At 58.9% G+C, this 18,752-nt stretch overlaps 4 protein-coding genes and 1 non-coding gene across 5 annotated transcripts; 2 read left to right on the top strand and 3 right to left on the bottom strand.

Annotated features, from left to right (window-relative positions):
• Positions 1-725: 725 nt before the first annotated feature.
• Positions 726-2,206, top strand: QBC33DRAFT_592726 (uncharacterized protein). The gene is made up of 2 exons (XM_060431695.1): positions 726-1,001; positions 1,067-2,206. Exons 1-2 carry the CDS (start codon positions 810-812, stop codon positions 2,009-2,011), a joined length of 1,137 nt encoding a protein of 378 aa, XP_060288161.1. The 5' UTR covers positions 726-809; the 3' UTR covers positions 2,012-2,206.
• A 181-nt stretch (positions 2,207-2,387) lies between these two features.
• Positions 2,388-4,071, top strand: QBC33DRAFT_171676 (beta subunit of N-acylethanolamine-hydrolyzing acid amidase-domain-containing protein). The gene has a single exon (XM_060422333.1). It carries the CDS (start codon positions 2,556-2,558, stop codon positions 3,969-3,971), a length of 1,416 nt encoding a protein of 471 aa, XP_060288162.1. The 5' UTR covers positions 2,388-2,555; the 3' UTR covers positions 3,972-4,071.
• A 403-nt stretch (positions 4,072-4,474) lies between these two features.
• QBC33DRAFT_511431 (uncharacterized protein) lies at positions 4,475-5,436 on the bottom strand (the record flags this gene model as incomplete). Its single annotated transcript, XM_060425840.1, has 4 exons — positions 4,475-4,810; positions 4,881-5,017; positions 5,130-5,372; positions 5,412-5,436. The coding sequence occupies 4 exons, from the start codon at positions 5,434-5,436 to the stop codon at positions 4,475-4,477; spliced, it is 741 nt and encodes a 246-aa protein (XP_060288163.1).
• A 1,144-nt stretch (positions 5,437-6,580) lies between these two features.
• Positions 6,581-6,665, bottom strand: QBC33DRAFT_t16. Its single transcript has one exon. It is a non-coding gene; the product is annotated as a tRNA-Ala (tRNA).
• A 1,713-nt stretch (positions 6,666-8,378) lies between these two features.
• QBC33DRAFT_616126 (uncharacterized protein) lies at positions 8,379-18,684 on the bottom strand. The gene is made up of 2 exons (XM_060432656.1): positions 14,032-18,684; positions 8,379-13,931 (listed from the first exon to the last, which is right to left on the bottom strand). Exons 1-2 carry the CDS (start codon positions 18,508-18,510, stop codon positions 8,712-8,714), a joined length of 9,699 nt encoding a protein of 3,232 aa, XP_060288164.1. The 5' UTR covers positions 18,511-18,684; the 3' UTR covers positions 8,379-8,711.
• Positions 18,685-18,752: the final 68 nt, after the last annotated feature.

Genomic DNA, 18,752 nt, shown 5'->3' on the forward strand with positions numbered 1-18,752 from the left:
CCGACCCGTCCGCGCCCAGCGCCCATCTCACACACACCAAACAACAAAGGGGGGGGGGCCCCCACCCCCGCGCGGGGGGGGGGGGGGGGGGGCGCCCCCCCCCCTGGTCCTCTCCCCCCCTCCTTCCGCCGCTGGTTACCCTATTGACATTTATACTGTAGCATCCTACTAGTAGAGAGTATCAAAGTAGGGAATTGTTAAAAAACATAATCAGGCTTACTATGTGAGATTCTGCAGCAATTAACCGTTACACGAACCTTAGAGCCCAACAAACGACTTCCTTGGCAGGTTTAGGCCGCGGTACTTGGAGGCAATCCTGTTGGTGTTCGAATACACTGACAAGGCTCTTTGCAAAACCTGGTTAGCTGATTGGTGTTGGCTGTATGACTCACCAATGCAGAAACCCTGCTTGCAGCGGATGGTCTTTCTTGAGGGCCCCCCAGATTGTGCCATCCTGTGGAGGCCATATCCAATGAACAGGTCTAGTAAGCTGCAAATGCAGGAGGCCACCCTTTCGGCAAACAGCACTTCTGTCGCTGGCCAATGGACTGACACATTATGATGCCGCGCGTGACGGATAACAAAGAGTGTACCTATTAACAAGGTGCGCGTCCATTTTGGGGTGGCCTCCATGGCCTTGTCTGGATGCCTTTCGCTCATATGTAGTTATATATTGGCTATGAGAGCCGTCCCTTGGCTGGCCGACATCCCACACCAAACTTCCCAGCCATTCTTATTATCAAAAAAAAAAACAGTGACAGCTAGTCTCTTACCGAATCATCCACGCTCGTGCAGCGCTCTTGCAGTTGATGGAAGAGACACGGCTCGAAGCCGACGCCGCCTCCCAAGGCGATGCTTCAGCCAACAATATCACCCAGGATGACGCACAAAAATCCCGAGATTCTTCCACTCAGTGGAATACCCATCTATCGCTGGCCATAACGCAGTATCTACTTGATAAAGTCCCAGAATTTCGGCGATTGACTGACCTCCGGCAGAAGGTAATTAGCAACCAAACAACTCTAGCTAGCTGACTGACTAGCTGATGCTGACATGCTGAGTGTAGGGATGGAAAAACCGAGAGGGCGATGAGTTTTTCCATAGACAGCGCGAAATTGCCAATAATCGAGACGCGAAGACGGCGAAAATATTCTACAAAGTGATGAAGCAGATCGGGAGGGAGATGCAACAGTCAACCGGAGTTTTCACACTCCCAGTAACTGGTTCTGAGCAGCCAACGGTACTGGACATTTGCATGGCTCCAGGTGGCTACACCAAGACAGCATTGGACGTCAACCCGCAAGCCCACGTTACAGCATTCAGCCTGCCCTTCTCCGACGGCGGATATAGGGTCCTCCTGCAAAAACACCCCAACAGAACGACCAAATTCCTCGACATCACCATGCTCGCCGCCGACATGGGAGTCACCGACATACCCGCCTCGCATCCGGACTCCGACAAATTCCTCCCGCGCCAGCTCAGCCCGGCGCAGCTCTTCGACCTCGTCATCTGCGACGGCAACGTCCGGCGTCAGGCGGTGGCGGCGGCGCTCCCCGCGCACCGGGAGAAGCGGGAGGCCTCTCGGCTGACGGCCGCGCAGCTTGCGCTGGGGCTCGAGCACGTCCGGCCGGGCGGCGCCATGGTGGTCCTCCTGCACAAGGTGGAGGCCTGGCAGACGGCGTGCCTGCTGCGGCGGTTCGGCGGGTTCGCCCAGGTGAGGCTGTTCAAGCCCGCGGTACACCACGCCAAGCGCTCGTCGTTCTACATGGTCGCCACCGACATCCAGAGCCGGCACCCCGAGGCAGTCTTGGCGGTGGAGTCATGGAAGGGGTGGTGGAAGGCGGCGACGTTTGGGTCGGATGAGGAGTATCAGGAGGCGCTTAGAGCTGGAGACCCGGACGTGGAGGAGATACTTGAAGGGTTCGGGCCGGAGCTTGTGAGGTTGGGGAAGAGTATATGGGACATACAGGTGACGGCGCTGGCGAAGGCGCCCTTTGTGAGAAATTGTTGAGCCTTCATTCGGTGGCTTGCTTTGACCGACCTGCAGTCACTAATCCAGTCATATTAGCTTGGCGCTATATCTCCTGCATTTGACCAGTCCATGTGATAATCATGGCTGTTCTGAAGACTAACTATTCGCAGTGATTTGAGGACAATACATGGCGCTACTGAAGCCGAGTACGATACCGTTTAAAGTCAATTTGAGAGAATACAATTCTAGCAGCCGTCAGTGAGTGAGTGGGTGGCTTATGCGTAATTCTCCTTGTTCTACCGATTTTAGCGTGGGGGCGGGGACTTCTGTTGGTTGGGCGGGTACCTAGTTTAGATTCAGGCAGCGTCCCCGGCTGCAGTATAACTTACGGCCAGTCCCTCCCCCCTGCCTTGGCCTAGTTCTGCGACAAAACAAAAAAAGCATCGTGGATAATTCTGTGGTCAGTTGGCTTTCTTCAGCCAACTAACAATATACAACTCCTCCATCTGCTTCAATCTCTCGGGCGATGCAGACTTTTGCAATTATAAACTTCTTCAGGGATTAATTAGCCAACTAATTAACGATGGAATCAATTGGTCTCCGCGAGCGCCCTGTTCGGAAATGCCGCCTACAGAACTCGAAAGTCAACACTAGTCGCGAGGAACTGATCCCCGATGCCCTCAGCAATCCGTCGGGCCCTGGCCATCAGCCGCCCAAATTCACAATCGATCTCTCTCTCCCGCCAGAGCAGAGGTACTCGCACGTCGTCCCCGAAATGCTGCCCGAGATCAACAATTCCCAACTGGAGAGTCTGTTCACCACCCTCGTCTCCGATATCGCTCCGCGGCCCATCGCCAAGCTAATCAACCTCCTCGCCCCCCGAATACTCCGGCGCGTCTACTCGGACGAGGAAAACGCCGAGCTGAGGGGCATCGCCCAGGCGACGAGGCTGCCGATGCACCTCCTCGTCGCCTTCAACGTCCTCCTCGACCTGCTGATGGGCTGCACCAGCGGCGGCGTGCGCGTCGAGGAGCGCGTTCCCGGCGCGTCCTGGGAGTCGCGCGTCCTGCACTTCCGCACCCTCGACTGGGCCATGGACCCGCTGCGCCACATCGTCGTCGAGCTCGACTTCGTCCGCCGCCCCGGCGGGCCCGTCGTCGCCACCTCGCTCACCTACCTCGGCTACGTCGGCGTCCTGACGGGCGTGCGCGAGGGCTTGAGTTTGAGCCTCAACTTCCGCCCTTATCACGACTCTACTACCTGGCGGAAGCGGCTCGCGTTTAAGAGGCACCAGCTTCTGGTCGTGCTCGGGCGCAGGCCGTCCATCTCCTCTGTGCTGAGATCGTACATCATCCCCCGGGTGGGATCCGAGGCTGCCGGGGGGCCAGGTGGGGGCGACAAGAGCCAGTTCGGGGGCTGGGGGAAGAAGGGTGGCAAGGCGAAGCGATCCGAGCCAGACGACTCCTCCGACTTCCCCAGCATCGAGCGCACCCTTGCGGAGCTCTCATCGGCGCCCTCGACGTCGGCGTACCTCGTTCTTTGCACGCCGCAAGCGGCGCACCTCGTCGAGCAGGACCACCGGACGGCGTCGGTGCGGGCGTCGGGCTCGCTGCTGGTGGGGTGCAACCACGACTGCACGGACGAAGACAACGCCGCCGCGCTCGAGGCCGCGGCGCGCGACCTCGCCGAGCACGAGACCGCCACGGGGATGGACGTCATCATCCAGTCGTCCATCGACCGCAAGTGTCGCGTCGACGAGATCGTGCGCGAGGCGCTGGCGAGGCGGAGGAGGGAGCTCCGCCGGCAGGAGTGGGCTGTCGCGGTCGAGGATGTGCTCGCTGTCTTGCAGGACCCTGAGGTGTCGAATAGTGACACTCATTACGCTGCCATCATGGACCCGCAGAATGGAAAGATCCTGTGGAGGAGGGTGTACATGCCTGGGGAGCTGGGGGAGTTGGAGGAGCCAGAGGAGCCGGAGGATTGGTCCATGGTTTTATAGATAATGTTAGGATTCTACACCTCGGCAGCGTCGATCTATTAACTCATGGGGCCATATACACCTATAAATAGCATCCCATTATGACCTGAAGCATGATAACGATTATAACCACATGTTCCACCTCGACTGAAGTGCCGAAGTGCAGTACAATACTAATCAAGTGCCAACCATTCGCCATCACCCACTCTTCGTCATCACCCACTCACCTACCCAAAACAAGTCTCTATTCCACAAAGCAAACGAGGGAGAGCTGTGGGAGAGCATAGGTATGGGACGGCTCGGAGAGGATTTTAATAAGGAGCAGGATGCGGTGCTAAGGGAGCTGATGGCCGTGGAGGAAACCAGTACAGATGAACAGGAAGCACAGCTGAGAAGGGTGTTGGGAATCCAGAATTTGTCAATGGCCAGAAAAAGACTGGACGCGGAAGGGAATGACGACTAGCAGAAAGCTGACAAATTCCGGTCTCAACCCTCAATCACATCCCAGCCGCTGTTGCTAGCTGTCACGGACCTGTCTTTGTGCTAGGTTCCCCTAAGAAGAACGCATGACCAAGGAGATGGGCTATCTGACTTCGTCTCCCTGGCTCTGTCTTAACCATTGCCCGAATGAGATCGAGGAAGACCTCGCTCTTAGGGTCGCGTTGCGGTCTACGAGATTCCCAGGCTTGGTCCGTATCGAACGACAGCAACACTGGCTGACTCCAACCCCTGGTCCTCTCGCAGAGCTTTTCCAAGTCCCAAACCTCGAGCCACTCCTTCGGTGGCGACCCGCCGAGCTGCAAAGCCTGGTAAAGCTGGTACTCGGAATCGCCTTCCGGTGAGAGGAGTTCGCCTCCTGTCTTGATTGGTATGCCTGTTCAATACATCCATCTATACATGGGGATGAAGATTTTGGTAGGAATGACTTACGATACACCCGATTGCCCAGATGTCTGCTTCTTTGCTCCAGATGGATCCGACTTTTCCGTCGGACAAACTGTAAATGTAGACCTCGGGCGGCCGAACCATGGGAGGGGCAGCGCCTGGTAATTCCGTGATCTCTTTATCTGTCCAGTAGGCTAATGGGATACAGACCGTTAGCAAGGCCGCCCAGAGCGTCTAGGGGCAGTCGACGCCCTAGAGAGTTGTAATCAGAGCATACAGAAGATGCTACCTTACCCCTTCCAAAGTCTAAGGTCTTGAGACGGAACTCCTCGCTTGGAGGAAAACAGTGGTTATCCGCGAGGAAAGACCCCAGGGAGACACACTCAGTGATGTAAGTCGGTATCGAGTCTCTTGGGGACGACGGATCACGCGGTATCACCGGGATAACGACAGGGTTTGCGAAGTGATCTGCTATCGCCTCTTCATCGAAATCTTGCAGTTGTGGTATTGCGATACCGAAGTTGGCATAGTTGGGGCCTAATTATAGGCACATTGTTAGTCGCTGAGCCTTCATACCAACTGACCCTTGGGATGCGGTCATTGGTTTTAGTCAATAATTAGTACCTCCATGTACCAGCCCCTCCTGGTGCAGAAATGCAAATCCACTCATCAACTGCTCAATCGCTTTCTGAGACGAGCATCTCTGTCGAATACCTAGCTCGTTGAGAGGCACGACGACTTCAGTTACCAGACATTCGTGGAACCCATTAGGGCCCCGTATGGCAAACACATCATATACTTGAATGATGGTGTCGTAACCTGGCTCTCCTCGCCCGTTCTGCTGAATTTATGTGAGGATTTTCGCTTCGCTGCTCCGAACCAGTTGTCCGGATCCACGACAGATTTTCACAGCAACATATCTTCTAGGTATATTGTTAGCCAGCGTTGACTAGTCGTAATTCGCCCAAGCCTGCGGGCGCTAACTTACTCCTCGGCGAGGTCACGAGCTAGCCAGACTGTCGAGAATGCCCCAAACGCCAGTTTCTGGGAGATATGATATCTCGGTTGCTTGGCTTCGTCGCTGGCACAGGTGCTGGGCTTTGGGAGGATATTACCGGATGGTGGGGTGTAGTCCGCCCGGCTTGTAATTGGTAAGGTCTTCGAACCCCAAGTCGTCGCCGTTGTAGAAGAATAGCTCTTGCTGGGTAGATGGCATAGTGGCGGAGACACACGGCTCTCCGGCGGATGACCTTTGTAGTGTGGGAGTCCTTATTTGAGGAACATGTGAGCAATGTAAGTGGTGGGGACCAGCCTGGAATGGCACAGCCACTCCCCGGCGCTTGGGGGGCTTTGTCATCATTGTGCATTCAGGAGGGGGGTCTCATCGCTCACAATAGAGAGATATGATCCGACTTTGGCTGCTTTGGAAGCCCAAAACGACAACATTTTGTAACAGTCAAGTATGACACAGCAATCTAGGCTTGGAGAGTTTCAGCTGTTGTCCAAGACTCTAAGTTGTTGCTGCTTTAATCCAAGTTGTAGTTGTTCTTCAATCACAAGGCGCCCCATGTTTGAATGCTTAGATTTGTTGCCAGGCTGCACTGTAAACTCATTTCTTTCTCATTTATCAGCTTCAAGTGCAGATGCAGAGGTCAAAAGTGAAGGAATCAAAAGTGAAGGAATTGGCAGCTGAGAGAAAATGATTTCAGATTACTGGTTAATGTGAGATTTTAACAAAAAAAAAATGGATACATCCGGATTCGAACCGGAGACCTTTCCCAGTACACATGTAAATGCGAAGGGAAAATCATACCCCTAGACCATGCACCCAGCTATACTGTATTTGGCTACTAGGATAGCTACTTATACCTTTGATCGCTAGCAGGTCCCGCCGCTTGCCCCAAGATGGAAAGTGGCCTGTGCGCCGACCTCATGCTCCATACACCCACCTAACGTCTGCCTCCTTGTGAGGGGAGACGTAATCGGCGATGCTCAAGGAGAAACGCTGAGATGTTAGTCTTGATGCAGGGAATTACGTCTACTGAGATAAGTAACTAGCACAACAGCTGAGCACTAATTGAGACATAGACGTTTACCGGATGCAAGATAGATTAAACGGAGTGCCTGCAAGTCTGTCAGGAGAAATGAGGATGATTTCTACAGAAGGCATAATGCCCCCAAGAAAAAGGGGGAAAAAAAGAGGGAATCTTTTTTTAAAGAGGAACATTACAACGCAAGCCAATTTATTAATAGGAAAGTCCGAGCCATAGCCACTAGGGTTAGTAGTGGTAGCAGCAGTGATAGTGGTGGCAATACTAGTAGCGAGACACTACCGCTGCTCAAAGGAGGGCGCATCAGCGAATATACCCACTTCCGGAACCGCCCAGAGGAAGGGTATTCGGCAGCATGGCTTGCGGAGCGCCTTGCTGCTGTGGAGGCTGAGCCAGGCTCTGTGCACCCGCCGACCCCTGGGTGCCGGTACCTGCAGCGCCGATGCCCCCCGCGCCGGGATTATTCGGGTTCCCGGGCTGGTCGGCTGCGGGGAACTGCTGCTGCTCCGGCGGCTTGGCAAGTTCCGGCGGCATTTGGTTGCCTATATTTGCGAGTTGGTAATACTGTTGCTGTTGATGTTGCTGCTGCTGGAAGCCTTTGCTGCGGCGCATAGCTCTGCTGCTGTCCGTAACCCTGCTGATACCCGTAACCCTGCTGCTGCCCGTAGCCTTGGTTCTGCCCGTAAACCGACGGCTGTCCGTACCCCTGCTGCTGTTGGTAGCCTTGGTGTAGCTGTGGCAGACCTTGATTCTGAAGCCCCTGTGCTATGGGCTGTTGCTGCTGATGACCTCCCAGAGAGTGTCCCCGTGACGCAAGGAGAAAGGCTGCGTATTATCAAGGGCAGGACCGCCGCCCAAGCCGCTGACGATACGGTTGTAACGACTTCGGATAATAACGGTTTACCTCCGCGGCCAGTCTAGGCCGTGTGCATCGTCGATGGCGTCGCGTTGTGCGAGCGCCAGGAGCCCCGGGAGGAGGTGCTGCCGGTGCTCGCGGGCCTACTCGCCCTGACGGCGATCCGACTGTGGAGGCGGCAGTCAAAGTGCTATTCAGAGCACGCCTAGCCCGGTGATTGTGAAGGCGCCGTTCAAGATGGACGGCGGCAGGGAGAACCTGATCGTCGATGTCAAGCAACTACAGCCCATGCCGTGGGCTGTGAGCGATGAACGGATGGCCAGAGAGTTAGAGAGGGGACTTGGAACAGCGTTGGTAGAACGTCAGGGTGAAGAAATGAAGATTAGCAACTCAACCGCCCTCACGCGCGCAGAAGGTTCGATGCGTCAAAAGAAAGGCCTATTTTCTTCGCCAGAATCTTGATTTGTTATATAGGAATCAATCTATCCACAGATTTGATATTTTGATTCGTTACTGGTTAAGCCCTGAGGAAGGCCTAGTTCATCCATTTACCACATGTCACAAAACCCCCCAGGAACTAGACGAACCCTACCTACCCTATCATCACTATATTACTAGCTTCGATACCAAGGCGGCTGGTTGAAACTCTATGTAGCTTGGCTTGCTCACATGGTAGTAAATACAGGATTCTTGCTAATCATTTTCTGTCGTTCCTCCCTCTTTATCCTTTACATGCTCAACTCCATAGGGGGTGTGGTGTCTTGTAATGTCCCCGGACAAGAACTTAGTAAGGGTGGAAAATGAAGTTCCTAGGATGGTGCCTGGTAGCTAGTTGAAATAAAACCGATTTGGAAGAATCGAGTTTCCCTAGCCAATTTAATACTGCCAAAGGACTAGTACATGCCAACAGACCCCATATATAATCCCGTCATAACCCTTACGTCTCTCTCTGATTCTCAACCAATCCCTTCAGCACGGGTGTCGCTCCTCATCGACGCATCGAGCCATCTCCCGCAGCGTACTAGCCCCGTAGAGGGCCCGCGTCGCCACCGCCACACCCACAGACTCCCTGATGGCGGCCTGCAGCTGCATCAGCAGCAGTGAATTGCCGCCGGACAAGAAGAAGTCGGCGGACGGGGCGATGATGCGCGTCTCGCTCTCGGGAAGGACGCGTTCCCACAGGAGCCGCAGCTCACCCTCGCCCACGGTCATCTCGTCATCGGCGGCTTCTATCTCTCTCTGCGGCGGGTGGGTCGTATCGACAGGCTCCCGGCCATCGAGTCTTCCGCCGGTGGCAGTGGCGGTGGATACCGTGGATGGGATATCGTGATTCCAAATCCCGCACTGATCCACCCGCACTTCAGGATCCATCAGAACCCTCTCCAGCAGACCCAAATACTCGTCCAGCATGGCCTCACAGGCCTCACGGCTGTACAACGCCGCCTGGCAGTGCATTTGCACGGCACACCTCGCACCCCCCTCGATAAAGCCCCAGCTAATATCGTACGGGTCTTCGGCGTCCTTCCCCCCCGCCAACCTCATCCGGCACTCATCGCCCAGCGGCAGGTCGTCGATCGAGCCCGTGCGATAATTGACGGCCACCTGGAACAGGGGAGTGCAGTCCGGCGACCGGGGCGCCCTCACCCTATCCAGGACCATTTCCAGCGGGACTGCGGCGTGGGAAAACGCCGCGAGGGCCTTCCCGGAGGCGGCGCGGGCGACGTCGGAGAAGGCGGCGTGGCGCGGCACGCGGAAGCGGACGGGGAGCATGTTGATGAGACAGCCAACCGTCTGGGCGAAGCGCGCGTCGCCGCTGCGGTTTGCGTCGACGACGCCGAGACAGACGTCTTCGGAGCCGGCGTGGCGGGCGAGCAGGACTTGCAGGACGGCCAGGTGGAGGTGGAACGGGTTGATGTTGAGACCCTGGCATGTCTCCTTGATGGCCGCGAACTGCGCCGGCTGGAGCTCCCGCATTTGGTGATGGCTGCCCTCGCCGGTCGGGTCTGCGGGGCGGGCGGGTAGGCGGGCGAAGGCGGGTAGTAGGGGCAGGGGCTCGGGTAGGGTCTCGAATTCGGCCTGCCAGAAGGAGAGGTGCTCGTCGAACGCGCCCGACTTCTCCTGCTCCTGCAGCAGCGCGGAGTACTCAAGGTGGGAGCCTGCCGCGGTCTTGTCTAGCAGACGCATGCGGTACGCCCTGTCCAGGTCACGGATGAACACGTGCCAGCCCGTGGCATCCATGACGATGTGGTGGTAGCTGAAGACGATGTCGTGCTGCTCTTCCGCGTCGCCCCGGCTGAGCACCGTCACCCCAAACGTGTCCCCGTTCTCGAGATCCCACGCCCTCGACTTGAGCCGGCCCACTTCCCTGTGCACGTCGCTCTCGTCCGCCCCGCGCACATGCTTCAGGTCGTAGGCGGGCGCAGCTATGACGCCCTGCATGGGAACCCCGTCCCCCGGGCGCGCATAGAAGCGCATCCGGAGGCAGTCGTGGTGGTGCGTTGTCGCGTGGAGCGCATGTCGAAGTCGGGCCATGCTGAGGGGGCCTTGGACGTGGTAATGAAAAACCATGTTGTAGGCCGCCGGGTCTGCTAAGAAGTGCTTGGACATGAACCAGATGCGGGCCTGGGCTGGTGACATTTGCTGGTGGTGCGTCGTCTCGTGAGGCGGTTTGACTGCGCCCACGGCTGCGGGGGAGCTACTGGAGCGCTCCGAGGCGGCATCGGCGTCGCTGAGCTCCGTCTTGGTGCTAGACGACGCTTCCGTTTCGCTGGAATTGTTTCCTCTGCTGGAAACTGCAGAATCCGCAGGCGTAGTATTTTCTGTCTCGGAGACGTCTTGCTGCACCACCACCTCCTGAGCCTTCTTCTTCATATTCTTGGCCATCATTTTCTTAGCCGCCAATGTACACAGCTGCAAGACAGTGTCACCTCCAAGGATCTTAACCACAGGCACGTCGGCCCCCAGTTCCTTGAGGAACCAAGTCCGCAGCTCGACCGCCACCAACGAGTCGATTCCCAACCCAATGACGGCTTGCCGAACATTCTCCTTGACACTGCCATCCGGCAGCTGCAGGATCGACTCCAGTCTGCTGCAGAAAGCCTCCAGCACCGCAGCCACCGCCTCGTCCTCGGACCGGGCCTCCTCGACCCGCCGTCGGACGCCGCCCATGTTCGTCGCCGCGCGATCCTGCTGCTCCGTCTGCAGCGCGCTGAACGGCACAAAGTGTCCCAGGCGCGGGTTGGACAGCCAGACACACGTCTTCCCGGGTGCGGGCGGCTCGGTGGGCGGATCGAGGCCCATGATGATATCGTGCGATCCTCCCCCGCCGCCAGGCCTCCCACCCCTGACGGCCTCGGCAAAGGCGTGATGCACCTCCGTCTCGGACAGCGGCATCAGGCGTATGTCGCGGAAGTGCTGCTCGAGCCCGCGCCCGCGGTCCTGGCGCATCACGTAGCCGACGTCAGCGACGTGGCCGACGTGGACGACGGAGCCGGCGCGGCCGCGGGCGCGCCGCGCCGCCACGAGGCCCGCCATGAAGAGGTTGGCCACGTGGTAGTTGGCCTGCCCGACGTTGCCGATGACGGCGGCCGTCGACGAGAGCACGACGAAGAAGTCGAGCGGCACTTCGGCGAAGGCGGCGTCCAGGTGCGACGTGCCGCATACCTTGGGCGCTAGCGTGCTGTTGAGCTGGTCGACATCCATGTCTACGAAGAGCTTGTCTGCAAGGACCATGGCGGCGTTGCATATGCCTGCGACTGGGGGCATGTTGGCATCCTGCGCCAGCTGGGCGACGACTTGCTGGACCGAGTCCTTGTTGGACACGTCCATGGCAATGACAGTGACTCGTAGCGATGCACCGTGAAGTCGGCGTGCGTCTTCAAGAAGTCTCGCGTCTACCTGCGGGTTCCTACTCGTGATGACGATGTGTTTAGCGCCATTGCGCATCATCCACCAGCATATAGACAGACCCAGGCCCCCCGCGCATCCGACCATCAGATACGTCTTATCTGGCTTGAACAGACCTCGTGGATCGAGAGGCCGGGTGGTCAGGAGTAGTGACTCTCGCTCCTGCCAGTCGGTTATGAACCTCGTGTGCATAAGCGGTGACACAGAGGCGCCTGCGAGCTCGGCAGCCTTGAACAGCTTGCAGTCGCAGATGTTGACATCAGCGCCGGAAGAAAATCCTTTGACCTGCAAATATGATCCCTCAAGCAGTGCCGCTGCCTGGCCAGAGATAAGGGCTGCTTCCTGTATAAGACGTGCGTCGAGCTGCCTCGCCACGCAGCCAGGCGGCAGACAGGCTCGAAGCGTATCGCCCATAGGGTTCTCTGCAGCGGACGAATAGTATCCGACGCAGTCAACATAGAGCTGGACATGACGGGGCATTGCCATTAGCGCAGCTCGTTTCAAGGCGCGTGGATGCATCTTGATCCATGCGTCGGGGGTGTCTGGGCTACAAGACGCAAAATAGGCGTGCTGGAACTGGCCGCCACCTTCGCCACCTCCCTTGAGCGCGAGCTCGAGCTCGGCGGCGACCATGGTAGCCAGTGATTCCTCAGGCGCGTACAGGAACACCGGGCGAGGGGGGGCTTGTTGGCTTGCCAAAATGGCGATGGCTCGCGCGAGCATGCGGCTGGCGGTGGAGACGAGAACGGCTGGCGTGCAGTCATGGTCGGCGATGGCGACCAGGGGCACCCCCGGCTTCACGTCGACGACGGAGGCGTTGGTGTTGGATATTGCCATGACCGGAGAGGATGACACCGTGTCACTCTCTTGATGGTGCCCACAGACGAGATAGACACCCTTTCCGTTCTCGGAGGGGATATGTAGGGAGTACTTGACTTGGATACGAGTGCGGTTGGGACCAACCGGCAACTCTTGATCTTCGTCGTCATCAGCGGGCTGCATGTCCATGTCTGCAGCGTCTTGCAGCACCATCTTGTTGGCAGGTCCCGCAACAGCTCGGACGGCAACATCAGTCGCGTCCACAGTCTTGGTGACGGCCCGCCTCGAGGAATTGTACCGCTCGTTCAGGGCCTTGTCTGGCACCTCGCGCGGGATCATGAAAATCCCGTCTGCTAGAACCTCGACTTCAGGTTCATGCGACCACAAAACCCGAGGCTTGTCACCGTCGTCGTCGTCATTCTCCGACTCTCTTAGCCGGAGGAATGCTTCGAGGCACTGCTTGCCAGCCACTGCGGCCGGTGCTGCTCCGATATCAAGGCCGAGAACCTGCACTTGTAGGTGCGGCAGCTCCGTGGGGGCCACGCGTGCGATGCCGTGAAACATGGCCGCCCGCGGATCCATTATCTGGGATGGGGACCCGGATCCGGACCTGCCTGCACCGGTGACCCACAGCATAACTCTCGTGTTTATCAAGAGGCTCTGCAGAATGGACATTCGATCTGCCGTCATGGGCGTGGCGAACAAGGGATCGTCAGCCTCGTGCAGGCAAATCACGCCGACTCCCGGGGTCAGCCCGGCCGGATCGATGTCATCGATGCTGCCGGCCACCCGCACGTGACGTCCCCACGGCCCCGGAAGTAGTCTCAGGATCTCCCCCATCACCTGGGACGTCCAGGGCTTGTTCCCGCCGACGAGCAGCAGCGGCTCAGCGGTACTAGGGGGCCGAAGCTCGCCTATCCAGGACAGCGGATCGCGCAGGCGCAGCCAGGCATCGTCCACGGCCTGGCTGACGATGAGCGAGGTGGTGTGCTTGCTAGCGTCAGCCAGGTCGTGCATGACGGTGCCGGCCCCTGAGAAGCCCGTCTCGCGCAGGATCACGTCCCAGTCGGCGGCGGGCACCACCGGCCCTAGTCGCCGGCCAGCTTCCTCGCTCAGCCACCACCCGGGGAGGCCGCCGAAGACGAGATGGCCGCGGATGCTCTGCAGGCCCGTGGTCTCCATCATGACCAGGTAGCCGCCCGGGCGGAGCAGCGAGCGGACGTTTCGCATCGTCGTGTGCAGGGAGCGGGTGACGTGGAGCACGTTTGCTGCGATGATGACGTCGTACGCTTGCTCGCTGAAGCCCTGCGCCGAGGGTGGTTTCTCCACGTCTAGCGTTTTGAAGACCATCTTGTCTGCGAATCCCGAGAACTTGCTGGTCGCCTTCTGGAAGAAGCCGGACGAGATGTCGGTGTAGGTGTACGAGTCGTACGCGTCGTCAATTGTGTTCAGAACGCTCCACGTCTAATACCAGGTCATCTCACGTTAGCAAGGCAAGTTTGACCCTGACTCGAAGAGGAAAACAAAGAGAAAATGAAAGTGAAAAGAAAGCCAGAATTCATACCGTGCCCCCCGTACCGGCACCGACCTCGAGGATGTTGCAGCGCGGGAACTTGAAAGTGATCTGCCTCAAGACACCGGCAATGGCATCGTTGATGAGAAACGTCTCGCTATCCATGTACACGCGATTCAGCATGTCATCCCTATTCATGACCTCCAGCAACTGCGTCTCCCCCCTGACGACGCCCGCGAGGTTCTCACCCACGGCACGAATCAGCTGCAGATCGACCCACTCGGGATTCGCGGCGTATATATCTTCAATGACAGACACCTCGTCTGCCAGCCAGCTGCTCGGCAGCAGGCTATTCTGCCCCTCCCGGATCGCGTCCAGGCGCTGCTCAAACGCCTCGAACATACGCTGGTGGTACCACTGGAACGCGGTCCTTTCCGGCGCGCCGATCTGCTCCACGACGCGCCTCATGTAGAAAAGCGCGAACCGCTCCGTGGCCTCGGTCTTGCGCAGGGCCTCGACTTCCTTGACGGGGTCGCGCACGGGGTCGGCCAGGCCGAGCGAGGCGTCGCGCGCCCACGCCGTCTTGGAGAAGACGTGTCTGTCCTGCGCGGCGTCCGGCTCGCCGATCAGCTTGACGACGAGGCCCTCGACCTGCAGGAACGTCTGGCCGGTCCCGGCGTCGTACACGTTTAGGTCTCCGGTGAGCGAGGATGCCGTCTGCGCGACGATCCAGGCTTCGAACTCGGCGGCGACGTTGCCGCCACCGTCCGAGAGAGATGATGGTGGTAGGATTTCAACCGAGGGACTAACTCGGACTCGGTCGATGTGTGCCGGTAGAAAGGCCGAGGTGATCTGGCGGCTGGCCGGGTGTGCACGGGCGACAAAGACGGTCTGAAAGGCCACGTCCAGCAGGGCCGGGTGGACGACGTAGTGGTGGCTCAAGAATCCCTCGGGCCAGCTGCCCCTTGCCGTGGCATAATTGAGGCAGCGACTGCTGTCTGTGATAGCGCGGAAAGCCCCGGAGTATTTGAGGCCGAGCTCTCCAAACATGGAGTAGACCTGCCCGCCGTCGACACTGCCGAGGTTTGGGGGCACCGCATCTCTGGGCGGCAAGCATTCCGCCTGCTCCTCCCCGGACCTGGAATGCGTGGCGTCGTCATGGCCGAGGTGGACAGAGAGACTGCCGCTGCAGGTGTGGATCATGGACTCGATGGATTCGTCCTTGCAGACGTAGTACTCAAACCGGGCCCGCAAGACGTCGCTGGCGGCTGGGGAGGAAGAAGGAGAAGCAGAAGCAGAGTCATTATCCAGTAAGCACATGGTGAACAAGGTCTCGACACCGTCCTTATCATCAGGTACAACCACGGGGCGGCGGATATCCACATTCTCGACCTCGAGCAGCCGGACGCGCTTCGCACCGCCCCCGACCGCCACCGCCAGGCGCTTTCCCGCCTCGAGCGCGACGGACACGTACGCGGCGGCGGGCAGCAACACCTCGCCGAGGACCTCGTGCCCGCGCAGCCACGGCATCTCGGGCAGCCGGAGCACGTTGCGCCAGCGCAGCTCTCGGTCGTTATCGTCGGGGGCCCGGCGGCCCAGGAGCTCGTGGCCGCCGTCCCTGCCGGTGCGGTATCGCCGCGAGATGCGCGACTCGCGCCAGTAGACCTTGTTGTCGTGGTGGTCCCATGAGTAGGGGGGCAGGTCCTTGACCAGCCTCGGGGCCGGCGGTGGTGGTTGGGACTCATAGAAGGCCCCGCGATAGCCGTCAAAGTCGACGAACGACGGGCCCAGCTGCGCCCACGTGGCGCCCACGGCGGCTGAGAATGCCGCGACGTCGCTGTTGTTGCGACTCAGCGTGCCCGTGTATAGCGGAACGGAGTTGAATACGGCCTTGATGGTCTGCTCGACGGGGCCCCTGAGTGCGGGATGGGGGCCTACCTCGATGGCCAGGTCCCACGGACCGCCGTGCCAGATGGACGACTCGACGGCCTTGGAGAAGAGCACCGTCTGCACCATGTTGGCCACCCAATATGGGCCCTTCAGGGCCGAGAGGTCACCCCTCCTGAGGAGCTCCGTGTCGCCTCGCACACTCGAGTTCCAGACACACGCGCCGGGGCTCGGTAGGCGAACCTCGATGTCGCAGGCGAGCAGCGACCGCAAGTAAGGTTCGGCACACGGCTCCATGTGATGCGAGTGGTACGCCGTGTCCACCTTGAGCTGGCGGACAAAGACATTATCAGCGTCGAGCTGCCGCTTCGCTTCATGGATGGCGTCCACGTCCCCCGAGAGGGTCACGCTCTGGGGCGCGTTGCTGGCGGCAACCTGGATGCGACCCTGGAACTCTGGACGGCGGCAGAATTGGAGAGCCTTGTCGAGCGACAGCCCGGCCGCCAGCATGCCCCCGCGTTCGCCATTGGCACCTACAGCAAGCCCGGCGTAGAGACCCCGGTAATACGCAATCTGCATCGCGCCCCTGAGCGTGATGATCCCGGCCGCGTACGTGGCGGCAATCTCGCCCGATGAGTGTCCCACCACCGCATGGAAGGTGATGCCGGCGGCCGCCAGCAGATCCACCAGCGCGATCTGCACGGCCGTGCACAGTGGCTGGGCGATTTCCGCCTCGGACACCCGCGAGGACGGGCCGTCTGCCATCAGCTCCTGCGCCAGCGACCACTCGGGCGCGTCGGCGGCGACGGGCAGATCCCCCAAGGTGGCCTCGCACTCCCGGACCGTCCTGCGGAACAGGGGCGACTTCTTCATCAGCTCCCGCCCCATGGCCGGCCACTGCGCGCCCTGCCCGGTGAAGATGCCGAGGATCCCCGGGACCTCGCTCGGGTTGATCAGCTGCGGCTGGTACCCGACCTGGGAACTCGCGGCTTTGTCGTGGTCCGTGACCCATCCGGCCATGCTTTCCAAGATGGAATCCCGAGATGCACCGGAGAAATGGGCCCGGACTCGGTGAGTGGACCGCCTTGTTTGAAGCGTCCAGCTCAGATCCCGCAGATCGAGCGAGGAGTGATGCCTCAGATGTTGCAGGTGGGCGCGGACTGTTGCCAACAGCGATGCTCCCGATGCAGCCGAGAACAAGAGAGGGCCCAGAATACCCTCTTCGTGATCCGAGTCTTGGTCGTCTTCGACGTGATCGTGTCGCTGTCCCCAGGAGCTTCCGTTTACATTGGCATTGTCGTTATCGAAGCTTTCGATAATGGCATGGGCATTCGTGCCTCCGAATCCAAAACTATTGACGCTGGCGCGGGCGGGGGTCCCGGCGGGCAGCTCTGGCCATGGGAGTGCCGCCGTGGCGATTTGGAGAGGCCCGTAGTACGGCGCGATGGCCGGATTGAGTTTGTTGAAGAAGAGGTTGGGGGGGATGGTCCGATTCTTGAGGGCAAGGAGTGCCTTGATGACACCAGCGACGCCCGCGCAACCTTCCAGATGCCCGATGACGGTCTTGATCGATCCCACATAGATGATGGGCTCCTCGGTGGCTAGATTGTGGCCATGGCCGGCCAACAGAGACTCGCTGATTGCCTGCGCTTCCACGGGATCGCCGGCAGGGGTCCCCGTCCCGTGGCACTCAAAGAACTGAGGCCGGTCCTTGACCAGGTCCAGACCAGCCCGGCGATAGGTCTGGCGGATGAGCGCTGCCTGTGCAGGGGCGAAAGGCATCGTGATACCGGGGCTCTGGCCATCCGAGTTGACGCCGGTGCCGCGGAGAAGGCCCTCGACGTGGTCGCCATCTTTCAGAGCCCGGCTGAGGGGCTTAAGGAGCAGGGCGGCCGCGCCCTCGCCGCGGGCATAGCCGTTTGCGGACTCGTCCCACATGCGGGACCGCGAGTCGGGAGACAGCATGTGGAGCTTGGACTCGGTGATGTAGCTGGCAGGGTCAAAAATCAGGTTGACGCCTGCGACGACGGCCGCTTCGCTGTCGCCGCTGAGCAATCCCCGGGCCGCGTGGTGCAGGGCAACGAGAGAACTGGAACATGCCGTATCGATGGTCTCAGAGGGGCCCTTAAGATCGAAGGTGTATGAGATGCGGTTCGAGAGAATACTGTTGCCCGTCCCCGTCGCGGCATACTTGGAGATTGTTTCTAGATCGCGCAACTGGATGTTGGCGTAGTCGGCAGTCATCACCCCGACATGGACCGAGGTCAACGAGCCCCTGAGCTGATCAAGCGTGACGCCAGCCGATTCGAGGGCTTCATAAACTACCTCGAGAAGCACACGCTGCTGTGGATCCATGCCCGATGCCTCCAAGGGGCTGATGCCGAAGAACGGGGCATCGAACAACCGATTATCCTCCTCGAGAAGATACGACTTATTTTGGACATCTGTGGATCCGTGTACATCACCGTCGGGGTGGTAGAAACGCTGCAGGTTAAGGCGATCCGGATCAAATTCTTTCAAGACGTCACGAGGCTGTCGCAGCAGGTCCCACAGTTTAGAAGGCGAGTTAGACGCGCCCGGGAACCTGCATGCCGACCCAACAATGGCTATGGGCTCCTCGGCAAACTCATGTTGGGTAGTCATTGTAGAAGAGGGGATGGATAATTACCCCACAATAAGCAAGTGAGGAAGCTGGGTATACGATCGTTTCAAAACAGAAACAACGAAAAGTCCTTGCGCAAGAAGAGGAAGGAGAGATAGAGACAGAGAGAGACAGAGATAGATGCACATGCACACGCATACACACACATATGTGTCTTTGGTCTCATTGTGACCTGTGAGTATCTGTGCGTGCGGATTATTTACAAACACTTCCATTGTGCCAG

The sequence above is a fragment of the Phialemonium atrogriseum genome, assembly GCF_030411735.1.
Source record: "Phialemonium atrogriseum strain 8032-3 unplaced genomic scaffold QBC33scaffold_2, whole genome shotgun sequence".
Classification (NCBI taxonomy): domain Eukaryota; kingdom Fungi; phylum Ascomycota; class Sordariomycetes; order Cephalothecales; family Cephalothecaceae; genus Phialemonium; species Phialemonium atrogriseum.